The following is a 21,650-nucleotide window of genomic DNA, read 5'->3' as shown; positions in this document are numbered from 1 at the left end:
GAGATTGTAACCTCAAAGGAATTGAGTTTTTGCCACAAACTAAAATTTTCTAATCCCTATATCTTTGCAACCTGATATTGTACACTTTTGACATTTCAAGCATAGACGTTTGGGTAGTTCACAGTTTAAAAATCATGCGAAAAAATGTTCGCGAAAAAAAAAATTCCGCGAAAAAGTGTTGTAGCTGCAACAATTAATTGCACAAAAAAATCTTGTGGAATTCTCTGCTCTGTGAGCTCAGCATTAGAAGTTTATAATATCATAATTAATAATTTCTCTTTCTTTACTTAAATAAATATTGGAAAGAAAATCTTAATGAAGAGATTTTTATATACGAAAGTTTCGCGTTTGTTTTAAGCGAAATTTCCGCATTTTTTCGCAAAGCAGATTAAAACGAAATTTCGCGAAAAAAATTTACTGGAGTCTGATCCTATATACTAGAGTCTGATCCAGATATGTGAATGCATAGACCGTCTTAAGTTTTTTGATAATTCTTAAGAAACTTCTTTTTATTTTTAATTCAATTTGATCTTAAATATGTAATACGACATTATAAAAAAAAACTCTTGCCATGTATTCATATATCTGGGATTCACTGTGTATACTTTCATTCTAAATATTTGAAACTCTAAATTCTGTTAGATCAGATAGTCTTAATATCAATGGTTAACACCATTAAGATGCAAAGCTATACGTATAAGGAAATTATAGTTTGAAATAAGTGTTCAATTTCTTTGCAAAAAAGATTAATATTCTAAAGAGGGAAAAGCACATAACATTATTTTATTTTTACTCGTTCTACTGCAGCAATATCAAATTAGTTTAATGAGGGGCGTTGACTGTATATTCTGCATAGGGATATTTTAGGTTTTTAATTTCAGGTTTCATTTTATTAAAAACTTTACTTAGTTTTTAGTAAAATTTATTTTTTACTAAATCTCTCAGTTCCAAATGGAGGGCTGAGTGCTGACAGGGAATACAGATCCCATCTAAGGATTGTAGAAAACACGCAGAGTCAGCAGTCTCTCACAGTAAACCAAACTATGCACGTAAAACCAACTGAATCAGACTCCACTAAAACCCACTATTTATCCGGTCAGAGAACTGCAGATCACTGCAGTACGCACCTAAAGCTTAGTTTAAAGGGACATCGAAGTGCATCCTGGATGTAACAGAGTATGTTCATTCATATCTTGATCTCTCATTCAAAATGCGACCCGGTCTTAAAACTTGATGCATAAGTTTTCAAGCTGATCTCAGAGCCTAGAAGCTGTACCGAGAAGTGAAAAGCGTAGTTCAGAGTATTTTTCTGAACATCTTGATTTTTGATTTAAGACTTTCTAAAGGCATTGAAGAAGAAGTTGTATATTATTTAAAGGAAAAAAACAATAAAAAATTTAATTTTACAATTCTCAATTTTTAAAAATCTTTATAAAGAAAGGAATTGAGTTTTTGCCACAAACTCAAATTTTCTAATCCCTATATCTTTTAAACCTGATAGTGTAAACATTTAATAGTTCATACTTAGATTATTTGATCTAACGGAATTCATTGTTTAAAATATCTAAGGTCTACGACATTGAGTTCCAAAGATTACGGGATAAGAAAATAAGAGTTTGTGGCAAAGACTCAATTCCTTTATACAATATGCAATATAAAATATACAATATACAATATACATATATTACATACATTCGTCTTTGGACTTCTTAAAAGCATTTGACTTTAAAAGAAATGTTGCAATTTATACAATCAACATTCAATCATAGTTTATAGAATCAACAATCAATCACATTTTTCCCCAGAGTCTGTGCTTTCTTTTATCTTCTCTTTCATCTGGATTGACCATTGAGAAGAAACATAATATTGAAAAAGTTCTGACGGGTTGAAAAGAATAAATTTACAAAGTTTGAAAAACTTGTCAACATTTTGCTATTTATTGAAGTATAAATTAACTAAAATAAATCCTAAAGTAAAACTGCTTTTCTCTCTCTATCCATAAACTACCCCTCCCCCCCCCCCAACAAATCCTCTATTTTTAATCCTCCCTCCTCCCTTCTCCTACCTATTATCCCTCACCCTAATTTCCCTCCTTCCCCCTGCTACCCCCTCATTACTCACTCACCCTTTACTCTGTTTATTTATTTGCACCCTTCTTTACACTTTAGACATCTTTCCTTTTCTCCCTCCCCCCCCTATCCCCTCATCCTTCTCCTACCCTCCTTGCTCACCCTTCTCCTCCTCCCCTCCTTTTTGTCCCTTCTCCTCCTCCCCTCCTTTTTGTCACTTCTCCTCCTCCCCTCTTTTTTTGTCCCTTCTCCTCCTCCCCTCCTTGCTGTCCCTCCTCCTCCTCCTGTCCCTACCTGTTTTCTCTGTGAGGATCCATTATAAGCTCAACGGGAGAAATAAAAGATTCTAAAACCTATACTTTTAGCCTTAATGCTTCACAGTATAAAAACAAGGGGAAGGGGGAGGGGAATGAGAGGAGGAGGTTTGAAAATGAGGATAAAGAGGGAGGGAGAGGAACGATGAGAAAATTGGGATACAGAGGGAGGTGGAGGAACGATGAGAAAATGGGGAAGGTTTGAGATTGAGTCGGAGGGGAGAGAAAAAGGAGAGGGGGAGAGAATAATTAGAAGGGGGGAGAATAAGGAAATATTAGTTATTATTGAACAACACCTCGTAAACAATATTTATAAAAAACATCCATTACAAAAAATATCAATAACGGCAAAAACAAATATTTGAAAGAAAATTTTTAAATGTTGATAAAAAAATTTTTATTCTAAATTCATTTTTAATACGCAGAAGAAATGTTATATTTTCACTGTTATTTAAAAAGTGTTCTGTAAAACAGTCTTAAAATTGATCTTCCTTTATATAACGAAGGTTGTAATTAGTTTTGCTTTAAAGAACTAAAACCAGAGTTTACTTTGACAAATTATATTGAAACTATAGATTCTAACTCTAAATACAAAGAGAATATAAAAGTATAGAGTGGAATTAAGTCGAAAATAGTGTTTAACCGCCATTTTGTTGTACTGTTTCCATACTTGCACTTTACACTTTTTTGCTGTATAACCTTTTGGGCCCTGGAAATTTTTTTTATAGAAAAACAATACTTAAAACTATTTATTTTCTCTAAATTCTCTGAAAACCTGTCATGCATTCCCGAGTTAATTTCAGCATAAGGTTTACTTTACATTCCCGAGTTCACTTCAGCATAAACTTTATAAAAAGAAGAGATTGTAACGGATCCAGGGATCATACTATATACTGTATTATAGTACACGTGGATTTAATGGTTCTGTCAATATTCCAGAAAGCTATGACTTTCGATCCCAATTTCTCCTCTTAAACATAGTTGTTCAGTCTTCTTTAAGGAAAAGTTTCTGTAGATAAATTAGGAAAAGCTTCTGTACATAAATGAGGAAAAGCTTCTGTAGATAAATAAAGAAAAGTTTCTGTAGATACATAAGGAAAAGTTTCTGTAGATAAATAAGGAAAAGTTTCTGTAGATAAATAAGGAAAAGTTTCTGTAGATAAATACGGAATAGTTTCTGTAGATAAATAAGGAAAAGTTTCTGTAGATAAATAAGGAAAAGTTTCTGTAGATAAATAAGGAAAAGTTTCTGTAGATAAATAAGGAAAAGTTTCTGTAGATAAAAAGGAAAGGTTACTGTAGATAAAAAAAGAAAAACTTCTGTAGATAAATAAGGAAAAGTTTCTGTAGATAAATAAGGAAAAGTTTCTGTAGACAAATAAGAAAAAGTTTCTGCAGATAAATAAGGAAAGTTTCTGTAGATAAATAAGGAAAAGTTTCTTTAGATAAATGTGGAAAAGCTTATGTAGATAAATAAGGAACAGTTTCTGTAGATAAATACGGAATAGTTTCTGTAGATAAATAAGGAAAAGTTTCTGTAGATAAATACGGAATAGTTTCTGTAGATAAATACGGAATTGTTTCTGTAGATAAATACGGAATAGTTTCTGTAGATAAATATGGAATAGTTTCTGTAGATAAATACGGAATAGTTTCTGTATATAAATACGGAATATTTTCTGTAGATAAATACGGAATAGTTTCCGTAGATAAATACGGAATAGTTTCTGTAGATAAATAAGGAAAAGTTTCTGTAGATAAATACGGAATAGTTTCTGTAAATAAATAAGGAAAAGTTTCTGTAGATAAATACGGAATAGTTTCTGTAGATAAATACGGAATATTTTCTGTAGATAAATACGGAATAGTTTCTGTAGATAAATACGGAATAGTTTCTGTAGATAAATAAGGAATAGTTTCTGTAGATAAATACGGAATAGTTTCTGTAGATAAATAAGGAATAGTTTCTGTAGATAAATACGGAATAGTTTCTGTAGATAGGTAAGGACAAGTTTGTCCCCCCTTTCCCCCAACTTACATATGAATCCTTTCAAATATTTTGATACATGTGTATCTTATTTTAAAAATATGTTTTTAAAAATGTTTTCAAACATCTCACTCAACAATATTTTTGCAAAAATCCAATTTATTTTTATGTCAGAGGGGAAACATTGCAAATAATATCTGGCAGAACTTTTAGTTTAAAACATATCAAAAGTCTTAGTATTAGGTTGCAAAAATATAAAAATTAGAAAATTTGTGTTTGAAGGGAGTAATCAGGTTTTTCTCTTCAAAAATAGAAATTTAGAGTTTTACATAATTACTAGCTTGGTAACCCAGCTTTGCTTAGAAAGTAAACTTTAGCTATAAAAGTTAACCTATTCAGCTTAGAATTATTAAACCAAGCTGCTGAGTTCTCCAATCAAAATTTGAAGCAAATCGGTCAAGGTTTTCATGAGTTATGGTCGGACATGCATCCAAGCAAACAGAGATTACTTTACACATTAAAACCTTACCTAGAGTTACTCTGTCTCTAGTTCCATCTGAGAGCTCAGCAGCTATTACGGTTAGCACACCACAGTCACCTGGGTGGGTTCGGTAGGGAGATAGATTCAGTTCAATCTAAACAGGAGATAGGTTCAGTTCAATCTAAACAGGAGATAGGTTCAACTCAATCTAAAAAGGAGATAGGTTCAACTCAATCTAAACAGGAGATAGGTTCAACTCAATCTAAACAGGAGATAGGTTCAACTCAATCTAAACAGGAGATAGGTTCAACTCAATCTAAACAGAAGATAGGTTCAACTCAATCTAAATAGGAGATAGGTTCAGTTCAATCTAAACAGGAAATAGGTTTATCTCAATCTAAACAGGAAATAGGTTCAACTCAATCTAAACAGGAGATAGGTTCAACTCAATCTAAACAGGAGATAAATTCAGCTCAATCTAAACAGGAGATAGGTTCAACTCAATCTAAACAGGAGATAGATTCAGCTCAATCTAAACAAAGGAAAGATTCAGCTCAATCTCATAAACATGGCAACGTTTTTATTCAATCGATCATGCTTTTTCAACTTTCAACAAAGCAAAGGTTAATATTTCCTAATTTATTACACATCTCTGAACAAAGTTTGTTTGTGAAAAAATATCAAATATTGTTTTTAAAATATCACATTTTTTCACTTTTCCCTAAAATTTAGAAAATTGTCCCTTACGGACCAACACCTGTGAAACATGGAAACCAGCAATAAATGAAAAAAAGTTTCTGCATGGTCACGGAGTAGCGAGATTATATTTCTTCTTTGTGTATCTAGGAGTACCTTGAGCCGGTCAGTGGAGAGTATCTAGTAATATACCTTGAGTCGGTCAGCGGAGAGTATCTAGTTGTATACCTTGAGCCGGTCAGCTAAAAGTATCTAGTGGTATACCTTGAGCCGGTCAGCGGAGAGTATCTAGTTGTATACCTTGAGTCTGTCAGCTGAGATTATCTAGTGGTATACCTTGAGCCGGTCAGCGGAGAGTATCTAGTGGTATACCTTGAGCCAGTCAGCTGAGATTATCTAGTGGTATACCTTGAGCCGGTAAGCTGAGAGTATCTAGTGGTATACCTTGAGCCAGTCAGCTGAGATATCTAGTGGTATACCTTGAGCCGGTCAGCTGAAAGTATCTAGTGGTATACCTTGAGCCGGTCAGCGGAGAGTATCTAGTGGTATACCTTGAGCCGGTCAGCTGAGATTATCTAGTGGTATACCTTAAGCCGGTCAGCGTAGAGTATCTAGTGGTATACCTTGAGCCAGTCAGCTGAGATTATCTAGTGGTATACCTTGAGCCGGTCAGCTGAAAGTATCTAGTGGTATACCTTGAGCCAGTCAGCTGAGATTATCTAGTGGTATACCTTGAGCCGGTCAGCGGAGAGTATCTAGTGGTATACCTTGAGCCAGTCAGCTGAGATTATCTAGTGGTATACTTTGAGCCGATCAGCGGAGAGTATCTAGTGGTATACCTTGAGTCGGTCAGCTGAAAGTATCTAGTGGTATACCGTGAGCCGGTCAGCTGAGAGTATCTAGTGGTATACCTTGAGTCGGTCAGCGGAGAGTATCTAGTGGTATACCTTGAGTCGGTCAGCTGAGAGTATCTAGTGGTATACCTTAAGCCGGTCAGCTCAGAGTATCTAGTATTATACCTTGAGCCGGTCAGCTGAGAGTATCTAGTGGTATACTTTGACCCGGTCAGCTGAGAGTAGCTAATGGTATACCTTGAGCCGGTCAGCTGAGAGTATCTGAGCTAGAGCACATTCTGCAGTTCCCAGGTTCTCATGATCTTCCAGGAAACCGGATTCACTGTCTATATCATAAACAGCAAACCTCAAATCCTGAAAAACTAAATATTAGAACAGAAATGGCAGGAATATAAAAGTCTATTTTTATTAATTTACTTAACATTAAAGAAACTGTAAACGTGATTTCGCTTAAATCTCCATTTATTAAGTGACAGCAGTACCCTTAAAACGAGTCTTTTTAATTGAAAGCTGGCGGTCGATTAATGTCGGTAATGTATGGTTACAATTGCAACATATATCCCTGCTTGGTAATTTACATTTTAGGCGTTTAAAGCATGCTTAAATTTAGACAAACAAACTCTAATATTGTTCTTACATGGGTCATCTTTCAAATAAATTGAGTCTATGCCACAAACTCAAATTTTCTAAACCCTATATCTTTGCAACCAAATGGTGTAAATTCATATTTTGAAATATCCAAGGTCTGCGACATTGTATTGAAAAGATATATACGATTTATAAATCAGAGTTTGTGCAGGCAAAGACTGAAATTCAAGCCTGGAATCAGAAAATAGAAAAAAGCCTGAGAAAAGCATCAATCCATGAATGTATTTTTACAAGAAAGGAAGTACATTAGGCTGTTTTTCTAACAGGGCTCTGGGGGAGACTTGGGAACATATTTTGTTTTCATATTTAGCGAGGCAAGGGGGGGGGGGGGGGCAGGAGCGGGGTTTATCTGGTGGAAAAACAGGGTGTTTGAGAACAAAATTCAGTTGGGGAAGACAGTAATAATAAAAAAGAGGAATTAAAGGTTAGAGAGAAAATTAGAAACCTAAAATGCTAAATTTATGACCCGCTACTTTGATTGTTCGTTTACAAAATAAATTTGAGAATGGATGCATTGTTTCATTGTTTATTTATTCTTTTTGATAAGAAATTCATTCTTCTTGCAGGGCTTCAGAACAGAATAACATACCCCCCCTTCCTTTACATCCTTTACCCCCTTTCCTCTCCTCCATCCCCTCCTCCTCCTTCCTCCTCTATTTTTCCCTCTTCCATCCCTTATATCTCTCACACCGAACTCTTGCAACACTTCAGAGTCGATCCATTATTAAAAATTTTGATAGCAGTCAAGATCTATATGAACGAGTTATCATATTTTTATCTCTAAGCAATCTTCAAACGTCAATAAATTATTTAGCGTCGTCCTGTTGTGTAATGTGGTTTGAATCTTGAATCCTTCTGCATCTTATACCCCTGTGTCACATAAATCTCTGATCAAGGTTATAATGCAAGGAAAGTTGTGTATACTCTGCGTACATATTCTAACCAGTTCTCTCTGGGCGGAATTTGTAATTAAGAATGGGTACATCAGTGTTCGTTTAGTATCCGAGGGGGTTAAAAGCATTAAATTTTGATAATTTTGATAATTCACATAATAGTTTCCTATGACCAGAATATTTCATTGATTTTTTATGTGAAAGATGGATCCCATGTTAGGTTTTGACATCCGTCTTGTGTTTACATTAGCGCCCAGAGACAGTACACTGCAGTACAAAAGATGCGTACACTTTTTAAATAACTTTCCTTGCATTATAACCTTGTCTCTGATAAGATATTGAACCCCCCCTCCCCTCCTCTTCCTAAGTTCCTAAGTAAGAAAGTTTCAAGACAAATATAATGGGGTTTAAGGGGGTAAAAGCAGACATTGGAGAGATAATAATGTTGAATAAAACGAGTGTGAACAGCTGAACAGGTATTAAAAAGAGATATTCATGAGATTAATAGAGGTTTTATTATGGAATAGAATAGAAAAAAACAGGAGGAGATAAAAACAGCAGAAAGTTCAGGGATAAAAGATTTAAAAAGTGGAAAATGAAATTGATGAAGGAGGAATGGAGGAGAAGAGTGAAAAATAGATAATAAAGGATAAAGGATAAAGGATAAAGAATAAAGGATAATGGATAAAAGATAAAGGATAATGGATAACGGATAATGGATAAAGGGTAAAGGATAAAGAATAAAGGATAATTGATAAAGGTTAAAGGGTAAAGGATAAAGAACAAAGAATAAAGGATAAAGGATTAAGTATAAAGGATAAAGGATAAAGGATAAATGATAAAGGATAAATGATAAAGGATAAAGAATAAAGGATAAAGGATAAATGATAAAGGATAAAGAATAAAGAATAATGGATAAAGGATAATGGATAAAGGGTAAAGGATAAAGAATAAAGGATAAAGGATAAAGGATAAAGAATAAAGGATAATGGATAAAAGATAAAGGATAATGGATAAAGGATAATGGATAAAGGGTAAAGGATAAAGAATAAAGGATAAAGGATAAAGGATAATGGATAAAAGATAAAGGATAATGGATAAAGGATAATGGATAAGGGGTAAAGGATAAAGAATAAAGGATGATGGATAAAGGGTAAAGGATAAAGAATAAAGGATAAAGGATAAAGGATAAAAAATAAAGGATAATGGATAAAGGGTAAAGGATAAAGAATAAAGGATAATGGATAAAGGGTAAAGGATAAAGAATAATGGATAAAGGATAAAGGGTAAAGGATAAAGGATGGAGATCAAATGAGGAAAGATGGAGGTGAAAGGATAAAGAATGGATAATAAAGGATTAATGATAAAGGATAAAGGATAAAGGATAAAGGATAAATGATAAAGGATAAAGGATAAAGGATGGAGAATAAAGAATAAAGAATAAAGTATAAAGGATAAAGGATAAAGGATAAAGGATAAAGGATGGAGAATAAAGGATAAAGGATAAAGGATAAAGGATGGAGAATAGAGAATAAAGGATAAAGTATGGTGAATAAAGGATAAAGGATGGAGAATAAAGGATAAACGATGAAGGACGAAGGATTGAAAATAAAGGATAAAGGATGTAAAATGTAGAATGGAAAATGGAGGATGATAAATGAAAGATAAAGGATGAAGAATTTAGAATGGAGAATAAAGGATATAGGATGGAGGATATAAAAGATAAAGGATAGATATTAAAGAATGAAGGATGGAGGATCTAACAAATAAAGGATAGATATTAAAGGATGAAGGATGGAGGATTTACAAGATAAAGGATAAAGGATGAAGAATGGAGTATGGAGAATAAAGGATATAGGATTGAGGATGTAAAAAATAAAGGATAGATATTAAAGGATGAAGGATGGAGGATCTAAAAGATAAAGGATAAAGGATGAAGAATGGAATATGGAGAATAAAGGATATAGGATTGAGGATCTAAAAAATAAAGGATAGATATTAAAGGATGAAGGATGGAGGATCTAAAAGATAAAGGTTAGATATTAAAGGATGAAGGATGGAGGATCTAAAAGATAAAGGATAGATATTAAAGGATGAAGGATGGATGATATAAAATATAAAGGATAAAGGATGAAGAATGGAGTATGAAGAATAAAGGATGAATATCTGGATGAAAGTATGGTAAACCTGAATCTCATCTCCTCCGGGTAAAACTTGATTGCTCAATAAAGTTTAATGATCTTTCTCCGTCCTCACTTCAGGCTGAGATCTCAACCACGGTTTTAACCAAAATATTCATGGGAACGGGGATTAGGGCTAGATCTTGAGATTCAAGAGAAGGGGGGGAAGGTGTTAGGGAGAGGGAAGGGTATTGATTGAAGAAATAAAAAGTAAAAAAAAGATTTTGAAAGGAAATAAGTCTTCGCTACAAACTCTGATTTTCTAATCCCTGTTCGTAGACCTTAGATATTTCAAGCTATGAATTCTGTTAGATTAAATAATCTAAGGTGTTCCCCATTCGGTAGTCAAGATACAGGAACTTGAAAGATTTGATTTTGTGGCAAAGACTCAATTCCTTTATGCACTGCGAAATAGGGTTTATTCTCGTTCAAATTAGCTTTAAATAATTTTTTATTGCTCTCACCTGTTTTTCATGAAAATTGTACTGAAGAGTGAAGGACGTGGTCCACTGTGGATCTCCGCAGTTCTTGATCACTTCAGTTCGTCCTACCTCGCTCCAGGTACCTCGGATACCACACTAGGACGGAGAACTATTAGTTTATTCATAGAACAGATTCCTAGCTACAGTGTCCCCTTTCTCGGTTAATTTCGCCCAGCTCTGCTGGAAGCTCGACATCATGTTGGTTAACATGGTTGATCTGATTTTTCTGAACCTTCAGAACTGATATCAACTCTGAGAATTGGGTACTTAATGTGTTGATCTTATCATATGATAATCATTTTTCACTTTTTTAATTATTATTTTTTCCTCTAAAAACGCAATTTCACTAAATTTTTCCAAAAGTTGGGAAAACCACTATTTAACACTTTTAAATTGGTTGTATTCATATAGCAAAATCGTGGAAACATGATATTCTGTAAAATTTGCAGTACGTTGTACATTATTAATGATTTAATGTTGTAAACTTAGACATAATGCCATTATTCATTGAAACTACATTTCAATTGAAAACTTAACATGATTAGCTTAAATCATGCGACATACTTAAGTTACGCTATAAAACATGTACGGAGATAGCTTAACTGCGTTGTATCTGTTCTCTCTAATTTTAAAAATACACACATTAAACTTTAACTCTGCGATAAATACATAATATGATGGCCTTAAACATGTTATATAGATAACATCGTAGGAATTGTAACTACGTCAATTCCTGTTAACTTTGTGACATAAGATATTAATTAAAGTTTGTTGATTGAGACTCTGCTTTGATTACAGTATTAGAAGTGATTTGGTTCTCGTTGAAAAATACGAGTGGAGATCATACCTTGAGTATTGAAATTGATCTGTTAAGTGCTAGTGTCTGTATTGACATCGATAGCTAACGAGATCGCGCCTGTATAGTGTCGTTGATTAGTCACGGGATTACAGGCGTGTGGATCGTATCCTAGTTAACACTGATCAATTGATTGCTAGTGTCTGTATTGACATCGATAGCTAACAAGATTACGCCCTGTGTAGTGGTGTTGATTAGTCACAGGATTTTAGCCGTTTGGATTGTGTCCTGTTTGAGACATTGATCAATTGATGGTTAGTGTCTGTATTGATACAGATAGCTAACGAGATCGCGCCCCATGAAGTGGTGTTGATTAGTCACGGGATTGTAGCCGTGTGGATTGTGTCCCTGTGTGACATTTAGAACATTGGATCATCCCTATCATTTGAGTTCGTTATATATAGCTTGTTTGATAGCTACACACTTGTGTGCATTTAGAGCCTGGGATTCAGTCCTGGTTGAACACTGTATTAGTGGCTGGATTTTGATAGCTTGCGTCCCTGTGTGGCATTAAGAACCTGGGATTCAGTCCTGGTTGAACACTGTATTAGTGACAGGATTTTGATAGCTACGCTTGTGTCCCTCTGTGGCACTAAGAACCTGGGATTCAGTCCTGGTTGAGTTTGATATCGGACGGATTGTACCTGGATAGATAGATTCGAGAACTTGTTATGGAGTAGGGGTTTACTACATTCATGTGTATAATCCTTTTTCTATTCCTTTCAATTTGAATAGGTAAATATTTTGAAATATGTACTAAACTTCTTCCCTGAGTGCCGCTCTGCTATACAAACACGTTTCAAAATTGATACTTTAGACATTTATATATATTTAGATAGATTGTAGAACTAGATTATAAACTTTTCATAACATTTTCCTTTTAACCCACACACCTCAACCTCACTTAATTTTACCCTCCCAATTTTATCTATCTATTTATCTATCTATCATCTATCTATCTTTCTATCTATCTATCTATCTATCTATCTATTTGGTTCAGTTTTTGTATGTTAACTGTACGTATTTTTATATTTTAGATGTTTGTTGCCATGTTTTTTGTTTAGTTTACAGAGTTTAAGTTGCTGTCTGTATTTTTATTTTATTTTTAAGTTAGGTTACGATTGAAAGCATTTAAGGCTTGAGCTAACTCCTATATATTGGATCTGAAAACCCCTATATAGGATCTGAAAACCCTATATAGGATCTGAAAACTCTATAGAGGATCTGAAAACCCTATAGAGGATCTGAATAACCCTATAGAGGATCTGAAAACCCCTTTGGATAATCTGAAAACCCCATAGAGGATCTGAAAACCCCTATAGAGGATCTGAAAACCCCTATAGAGGATCTGAAAACCCCTATAGAGGATCTGAAAACCCCTATAGAGGATCTGAAAACCCCATTAGAGGATCTGAAAACCCTATAGAGGATCTGAAAACCCTATAGAGGATCTGAAAACCCCTTTGGATGATATGAATACCCTATTGAGGATCTTAAAACCCCTATAGAGGATCTGAATACCCCTATAGAGGATCTGGAAACCCCCATAGAGGATCTGGAAACCCCTATAGAGGATCTGAATACCCCTATAGAGGATCTGAAAACCCCTATAGAGGATCTGAAAACCCCATTAGAGGATCTGAAAACTCTATAGAGGATCTGAAAACCAGTATATAGGATCTGAAAACCCCTAAACAGGATCTGAAAACCCCTATAGAGGATCTGAAAACCCCTGATGAGTGAATAGCTTTAAGAATTTTAAGCCATGAACATTTTTTATTCCCAAACGACGTACACTATGTAAGAAGACATGAAGTAACATTTTTAAAAATGAAAACAAAACCCTTTTCTTTTGTATGTTTTGATGAGCTCTTGATGTTTGTGAGTTTGTTTGGTTGTTAATTTGTTTGTTTACATTTGTTTGTTTACCTTTCTATAGAGAACACACATAGGATCAGAATGGGAAAATCTATCCAAATGACGAAGTTTCCTGAAAATGTTCGAAGTTAAAAAACAGATTAAAAAATATATGTTAACGTAATGTTAATTGGTAAAAGTTATTCTCAGCGATACCCTTTAAACCCTGTAAAGACGACCTTTAACTCTGAAGATATGACGATATCCCGAGGTTAAATCAAGTCTTCTGAGAGTGATAAAGGCTTATTAAATGATTTGAAAAAAAAGAGAAGCAAGTTTACAGTTGCAGGGAATAATAAATATAAGGAAACAGACAGTATATATTCCGTACAGTCGTCTCTATTAACGTCTCAACCTTTGTGCATAACCCTGTATGTAAATTAAATTTTACGGTCGTAGCTTTTCAGGGCACAAAGGAATTTCGATTTTGCCACAAATTATATTTTTGCAACCTGACAGTTTGAACCTTTGATATTTCAAACTTAGATAATTTGATCTGACATAATTAATAGTTTGAAAATACAAGGTTGCAAAGATAGGGTTGCAAAAACACTCACTGGCCATCCATGAGTGTCCACAACAAATTAAAGCCCATTCGGTCCAGCAGTTTGACCGACTATATAGTCAACATATATGTATATATATAAATATCTTGTTTTATTTAATAAATAATTGATAGTATATCTTGTCTTAAATAAACTGTTTTTATGCACTTTTCATTAAACAGTACAGTACAGTACTGTACTGTACTGTACTGTACTGTACTGTACTGTACTGTACTGTACTGTACTGAAATGTACTGTAGATATGATTTCAATTGTCTCTCATCTGATCTAAAGTTTAATCTGATTAAACAATCATGAGCTCTCCAAGTTTATCAGAAATATTGGAGTAAGTTGTCAAAACACTTTTCAAGCTTTCTTCCACTTCATTTATCAAATACGGGTAGAAAGGGTATCGTTGTAAATCGAGCGTGGCTCTGATGAAAATACATTTACAGTCCTTTTCAGGACCCAGTTAAGAAATAAGACACATTTTTATGGCTTAATTTCTATTGATAAAAAGTGGTATGGTAATAATCTTCATTTTTTAAAAAAAACTTTCAAAACTTTTTGTTTTTTTGATTAATTATTCAAAAGATTAATTACAAAGAGTTGAAAACTTTTTTTGAAAAATAATATTAGGAAAGGTTTCAAGCAAGTTGAATTCACAAATTTAAAAAATTGAAATGGAAGAAATAATATGGTTAGTTTATGTGTCTTTTGTTTCAAATCTTTAAAATATAATTTTTTTTTCTAAATTTTTTATATTTGATGTTTGTTATACTTTATTTTTGAGTTAATCAACTAATGGAATGAATTATAAATTGAGAAAAAAATGTCTATAAATTGTCATTTTTCCATTTTTTAAAATAAATGATTTTAAACTCATGGCATGCATGTGTCGTGTATATTTTCCATATCTAAAAAAAAGTGTTTTAAAAACTAAAAAAGCTGAAGATATTAAAGGGAACAACAACGTAATTTCAAGGGATCCATAATTTAAAGAGTCAGTTTTCGGATTCCCTATAGTACCTAGGCAACCTTTGTCAGACCAGAAAAGATTGCTATCTTCTTGTTTTACATCTGAAGAAACGACGATATCTTCATTGTTATTTCTCAGAGAAGGGTTTAAAGGAAACTGTTGTTAATCGGTTATGTCACCTGTTTAGATTGAGGGTCACTTGAAATTCTTTAAGATTTCCCTTCTTTATTTTATTTAGATAAAAACTAGATATTTCATGACTCCTTGCAACTGTTTACTGTCCGTTTTCTTATATATTCATATATTTAATTTAATCTTGGAATCGTCAAAGTTAAAGAGCTTCATATCGTCTTAGCAGTCTCATTTTTTGTAGGTTACCCTGTATCTTTGAATATGTTTAGAATAAGTTACAAATTATAATATCCTCAACTAATTTTCTAATTTAAAGATTTAAGAAAAACGACTTTTTTACTGGTTATCCTTGTAAAATATGGTTTGTGAATAAAATTATTAAATAAACAGGATCATGGTTATAATGCAAGGAAAGTTATTTCAGAGGTGTACGCATCTTTTGTACTGCAGTGCACTGTCTCTGAGCGGTAATGTAAACACAAGACGGATGTCGAAGCCTGATACGGGATCCATCTTTCACATAAAAAATCAATGAAATATTCTGGTCATAGGAAACTATTATGTGAATTATAAAAATTTAATGCTCCTCTGATACTAAACGAACACTAATGCATCTATTCTTGTTTGCAAATTCCGCCCAGAGAGAACTGAACTGGTTTCAATGTGTACACAGAGTATACGCAACTGCAATTAACTTTCCTTGCATTATAACCTTGCACAAGATAAACATGACGAATGTTGTGCAGCGGTACATCATGACAGTACAATAGTTGCGTACAAAAACACTAGCACAATAGTACTAAATGAACTCAATACATTGCGTGTTTTCAATACAAGACAGAAAAAGACGTTCACAGGACTTAAACTTAGTTTTGGTTCAGTTTCCTAAATTAAATTCAGTTTTACTAAATCTGATTCAGTTTACTAAATCTGATTTACTTTCCTAAATCAAATTCAGTTTTCCTAAATTTCTAAATCTGGTTCATTTTCCTAAATTTGATTCAGTTTACTAAATCTCATTTAGTTTCCTAAATCTGATTCAGTTTCCTAAATTTGATTCAGTCTCCTAGATTTGATTCAGTTTACTAAATCGGATTCAGTTTTCTAAATTTGATTCAGTTTCTTAAACTTGTTCACTTTCCTAAACTTGGTTCAGTTTACTAAACTTGATTCAGTTTACTAAATTTTCTTAGACCTGGTTCATTTTCCTAAATCTAGTTCAATTTCCTAAATCTGGTTCATTTCCCTAAATCTAATTCAGTTTTCTAAATCTGATTCAGTTTCCTAAATCTGTTTCAGTTTCCTAAAACTAGTTCAGTTTCCTAAATCTGATTCATTTTCCTAAATATGGTTCAGTTTCCTAAATCTCGTTCAGTTTCCTAAATTTGGTTCAGTTTCCAAAATCTCGTTCAGTTTCCTAAATTTGATTCAGTTTCCTAAATATGGTTCGGTTTCATAAATCTAGTTCAGTTTCCTAAATCTAGTTCAGTTTCCTAAATCTAGTTCAGTTTCCTAAATCTAGTTCAGTTTCCTAAATCTGGTTCAGTTTCCTAAATTAAATTCAGTTTTACTAAATCTGATTCAGTTTGATAAATCTGATTTACTTTCCTAAATCAAATTCAGTTTTCCTAAATTCCTAAATTTGGTTCAGTTCCTAAATTTGATTCAGTTTCCTAAATTTGGTTCAGTTTTCTAAATTTGATTCAGTTTCCTAAATTTGGTTCAGTTTTCCTAAATTTGATTCAGTTTCCTAAATTTGGTTCAGTTTACTAAATCTGATTCAGTTTACCAAATCTCATTTAGTTTCCTAAATCTGATTCAGTTTCCTAAATTTGATTCAGTCTCCTAGATTTGATTCAGTTTACTAAATCGGATTTAGTTTTCTTAATTTGATTCAGTTTCTTAAACTTGTTCAGTTTCCTACACTTGGTTCAGTTTACTAAACTTGATTCAGTTTACTAAATTTGATTCAGTTTCCTAAATATGGTTCGGTTTCCTAAATCTAGTTCAGTTTCCTAAATCTAGTTCAGTTTCCTAAATCTGGTTCAATTTCCTAATTCTAGTTCAGTTTCCTAAATCTAGTTAAGTTTCCTAAATCTGGTTCAGTTTCTAAAATACGGTTAACTTTCTCATTTGGAATAAATTCTTTACAATCTACACAGATTCACGAAACCATGATATATCACCTAAGTTTTTGAAGCCCTATAGGAATGTTTGCTCCTGATAAATGTCTAAAGAAAATAAAAATATTATTTTCTAAACCTCCCAGCATATTGTATGATCGTTGTTAGAGTTCCTACAGGATCCTGATTAAGGTTTCTATAACTGTATACAGTATCCAGACCAGGGTTTCTATAGTATCCTGACCAGGGTTTCTATAGTATCCTGACCAGGGTTTCTATAGGATCCTGATCAGGGTTTCTATAGGACATGGTTAGGGTTTCTATGGGACCATGATCAGGGTTTCTATAGCATCCTGACCAGGGTTTCTATTGAATCCTGATAAGAGTTTCTATAGTATCCTGACCAGGGTTTCTATAGGATCCTCACCAGGGTTTCTACAGGATCCTGATCACGGTTTCTATAGGATCATGATCAGGGTTTCTATAGCATCCTGACCAGGGTTTCTATAGGATCCTGATCAGAGATTCTATAGTATCCTGACCAGGGTTTCTATAGTATCCTAACCAGGGTTTCTATAGGATCCTGATCAGAGTTTCTATAGTATCCTGACCAGAGTTTCTACAGGATCATGATCAGGGTTTCTATATTTCTATAGAGTCATGATCAGGGCTTCCATAGGTTCATGATCAGGGTTTCCATAGGTTCATGATCAGGGTTTCTATAGGATTATGATCAGGATTTCTATAGGATCATGATCAGGGTTTCTATAGAATCTGATCAGGGTTTCTATAGGATTATGATCCGGGTTTCTATAGGGTCATGATAAGGGTTTCTATAGGATCCTGATTAGGGTTTCTATAGCATCCTGACCAGGGTTTCTATAGCATCCTGACCAGGGTTTCTATTGCATCCTGATCAGAGTTTCTATAGTTCTGACCAGGGTTTCTATAGGGTCATGATCAGGGTTTCTATAATATCCTGATCAGGGTTTCTATAGTAACCTGACCAGAGTTTTTATAGGGTCTAATAACAAAAGTATATAAACAACATATCTACAATCTACATACATACTTCTAGTATATTCCCAGTAGCATAGTTTTCAATATTCATATATTTTATAGAGAATAATATAAACTTATTCTTATTGTTATTATGTAGTTCTTGTATTCAACATGAATGTTATTTCTGTCTTTGATACATTACTGATACTATCTATCTGCCGAATTCCATGAATAGATTTTATTATATCACTTGGTAGATATCAGAGTAGAACAGTTAGTGCACTTTATAATCAATATATTCCCCTCATTATAGCCCTGCTAACCCGCATCAATATATTACTCGAAACCTTATTCCATGCTCAAATCGATTCTGGCAGAAATCGATTTAAATTTTTTTAAATCGCGAATTGATTTGGTGTCAGAGGTAACCAATATTTAAACTATTTTCTTAATTTGATTTCTGAAAATACCCCTATTTTTAAAGAACTAAGTTCTTGCCTCAAACTCTGATTTTCTAATCTCAATATCATTGCAACCCTTTGTCATACATCTTGGATATTTCGAACTATAAATTCTGTTTGACTTATATTCTAAATTTAAATTCTAATGTTTACACCATCAAATTGCAAAGATATAGTGATTAATAAATTTGATAAAAATCAATTTTTTACTCCAGTATTAAGGAAAGAGGGAGAGAGTTTGTTCACATTCATTGAACTGCATCTTGTTTTATTGCATGAATAAGGTATTCTTGAAGGACAGAAAAAATGTCACGTCAGTGAACTGTATTGCTTGTTGTTCAAAACTAAATTAAGAAGAAACGAACCTCGTCCTGCACTGGTGCAAGGATCTTTCTATAGATAAAGATATGAGGTACAAACAGATATAAGAGAGTTACAGAGATCGATTATCAGCTAAAATAAGCGATATTTTCCACAGCATGTTCTATTGTGTACAAGTACTGTACACGACCAATCAGCAAACATCTGTATTCAGGGATATTTAAGGATCCTTGAACAAAATCTTTAAAAAAGACTGGATTCATAAATGTTATGTTTCATATTTAAAATCTAAGTATTTCTTTAAAAGTTGTAAAACTTATTCCCTGAATGGGTATTACGTTCAACAAGTGACCATGAGATGGCACTCAAAAAACCTATCGTAAAAACGTAGCATGTCGTGCCGGGTCAACTTAGGCCTACGTAGTCCACCCTGTGAAAGAAGATAAGCAGTCTGTGTAGTCTGTGGGTACAAATCAACCATAAGCAACAACATTATCTGACAACATCTAAAAATGCACTAATCCATTCATGAAAAAAAACCGAACACCAAATTGAACCTTCAAATCGACATTAAAGTCACATCCTTTATGGTGAACCTAGTATCCTAGAGAACTAGGAGAACAGAGTTTTATATTGAATCCTTCTCTTCAGGATTAGACAAGTCTAACCCTGTATCCTAGAGAATCTGGAAAACAGCATAATATGTTGAACCCTTCTCTTCAGGTTAATACAAGTCTGGATCTTTATGGTAAACCCTGTATCCTGGAGAGCCTGGAGAACAGAATAATTTGTTGAATCCTTCTCTTCAGGTTAATACAAGTCTTTATCTTTATGGTTATCCCTGTATCCGGGAGAGCCTGGAGAACAGGATAGTTTCTTAAATCCTTCTCTTCAGGTTTAGATAAGTCTGGATCTTTATGGTTATCCCTGTATCCTGGAGACCCTGGAGAACAGAATAATTTGTTAAATCCTCCTCTTCAGGTTTAGACAAGTCAGGATCTTTATGGTAAACCCTGTATCCTGGAGACCCTGGAAAAAAGCATAATTTGTTGAACCCTTCTCTTCAGGTTTAGACAAGTCTGGATCTTTATGGTAAACCCTGTATTCAGGAGAGGCTGGAGAACAGAATAATATGTTGAACCCTTCTCTTCAGGTTAAGACAAGTCTGGATCTTTATGGTTATCTCTGTATCCTGGAGACCCTGGAGAACAGAATAATTTGTTGAATCCTTCTCTTCAGGTTTAGACAGGTCTGGATGTTTGCCAAATAAGAATTAATCCAACAAAACAAAAATAATCATATTGTCTCGCATTAACATATCAGACAGTTGCATAACAGGTGAAGTTATCCTGAGAGCGACCGGTCACTTTTTTGTATAAATTCAATTTAAACTAAATAGTATGAAATGGTATTAGTTTTACTTTTCAAAGATAACAATGGCCGTATTATCTTTCAGAATTATGACACAAACCTAAAATGTCAGTTGGTACGTTAGTTTACTCTGGAATTTCCCGAAAAGATAAAGTTGAACCCCCCCCCCTCAGATCTTAACAATTATACAAAATAAGACTCAGTCTTTATCCTGAATGAGCCAAACTCTCTAATTAGTTTGATGTTTATGCACAGTATACATAATTGTGAAGAGAATTCCAAGAAAACAGACTGATTAAAGAATGTTAATTATGCAAAGGAATTGAGTCTTTGTCACAAACTTAAATTTTCTAACTAAAAAATAATAATAAATCTGAATAAAGTGTGACATGTTCCATTCACAATGAATCCCTTTAAACCTGTATCTGAGTAATAAAGAGAAAAATATCGTCATTTATTTTCTTAAAACGGCAAGAATTCTGACAATGTCTCAGTAAAAATAATTCGCAAAACACTTTAGAAACCGCACAGTTAAAAGAATCAATTTTCTGAGTAAAAAGAGAAATATCTCATTCTTCCTGGATGATACCATTGTGAATCAGACATGTTAGTTTTTTACATGAAGGGTAACTGTAAATTACGTCTACAGTCTCTTTAAGGACAGCATAGATTTTAAACAATAGGTTTCTTATCCTCACAATTCAATAACATTTTCCTTAGGATTTAAGTTCATAAAAACTAGGAAAAGAAAAATGAAATGTATGAAATGTTAAATATTAGCAGAATATTATCCAACATTTACAAGTTTTAAACTTTAAAGAAAGTTTAAAACTTTATATCCATCTTTGTATTTTCTTTAAACAAAAGAATAGAAAAATACAGGGTGTCCCAATAAACATAAACAAGTGATAAGCTTAAAACTGCTTTGATCTACTCGGATTTTTTTCACGAGGCAAATATTTTAATGATCCACTGAAATAATCGACAGAAAAGAGATTGGAGTAAATATTAAAGATAGGAGTAAGTATTAGGAATGGGAGTAAGTATTAGGAATGGGAGTAAATATTAGGAATGGGAGTAAATATTAAAGATAGGAGTAAGTATTAGGAATGGGAGTAAGTATTAGGAATTGGAGTAAGTATTAGGGATGGGAGTAAGTATTGGGGATGGGAGTAAGCATTAGGGATGGGAGTAAGTATTAGGGATGGGAGTAAATATCAGAAATTTTGTGGATTTTCAAAATTTAATATAGATCGAATTTTGTTGGAGGCAAAATTTTGAAAATTTTGATCATCTATAAACCTTCCCTGGGGACATGTGAAGTTCCACACAAAATTTG

General features: G+C 33.4%; 1 protein-coding gene across 1 annotated transcript in view; it reads right to left on the bottom strand.

Moving 5' to 3' along the window:
* The window catches only part of LOC111714921 (copine-9), a gene marked incomplete in the record, with an annotated part of 46,834 nt that overhangs the window by 22,172 nt on the left and 3,012 nt on the right, over window positions 1-21,650 (bottom strand). Inside the window, 5 exon segments of the mRNA XM_023490158.1 lie at window positions 4,900-5,005; window positions 6,639-6,755; window positions 10,587-10,700; window positions 13,390-13,450; window positions 17,220-17,264. Of these exon segments, the coding sequence (XP_023345926.1) occupies window positions 4,900-5,005; window positions 6,639-6,755; window positions 10,587-10,700; window positions 13,390-13,450; window positions 17,220-17,264 (443 nt within the window).

This window comes from Eurytemora carolleeae, unplaced genomic scaffold, assembly GCF_000591075.1.
Source record: "Eurytemora carolleeae unplaced genomic scaffold, Eaff_2.0 scaffold120, whole genome shotgun sequence".
NCBI lineage: Eukaryota > Metazoa > Arthropoda > Copepoda > Calanoida > Temoridae > Eurytemora > Eurytemora carolleeae.
This window is presented reverse-complemented; position numbering and strand designations above follow the sequence as displayed.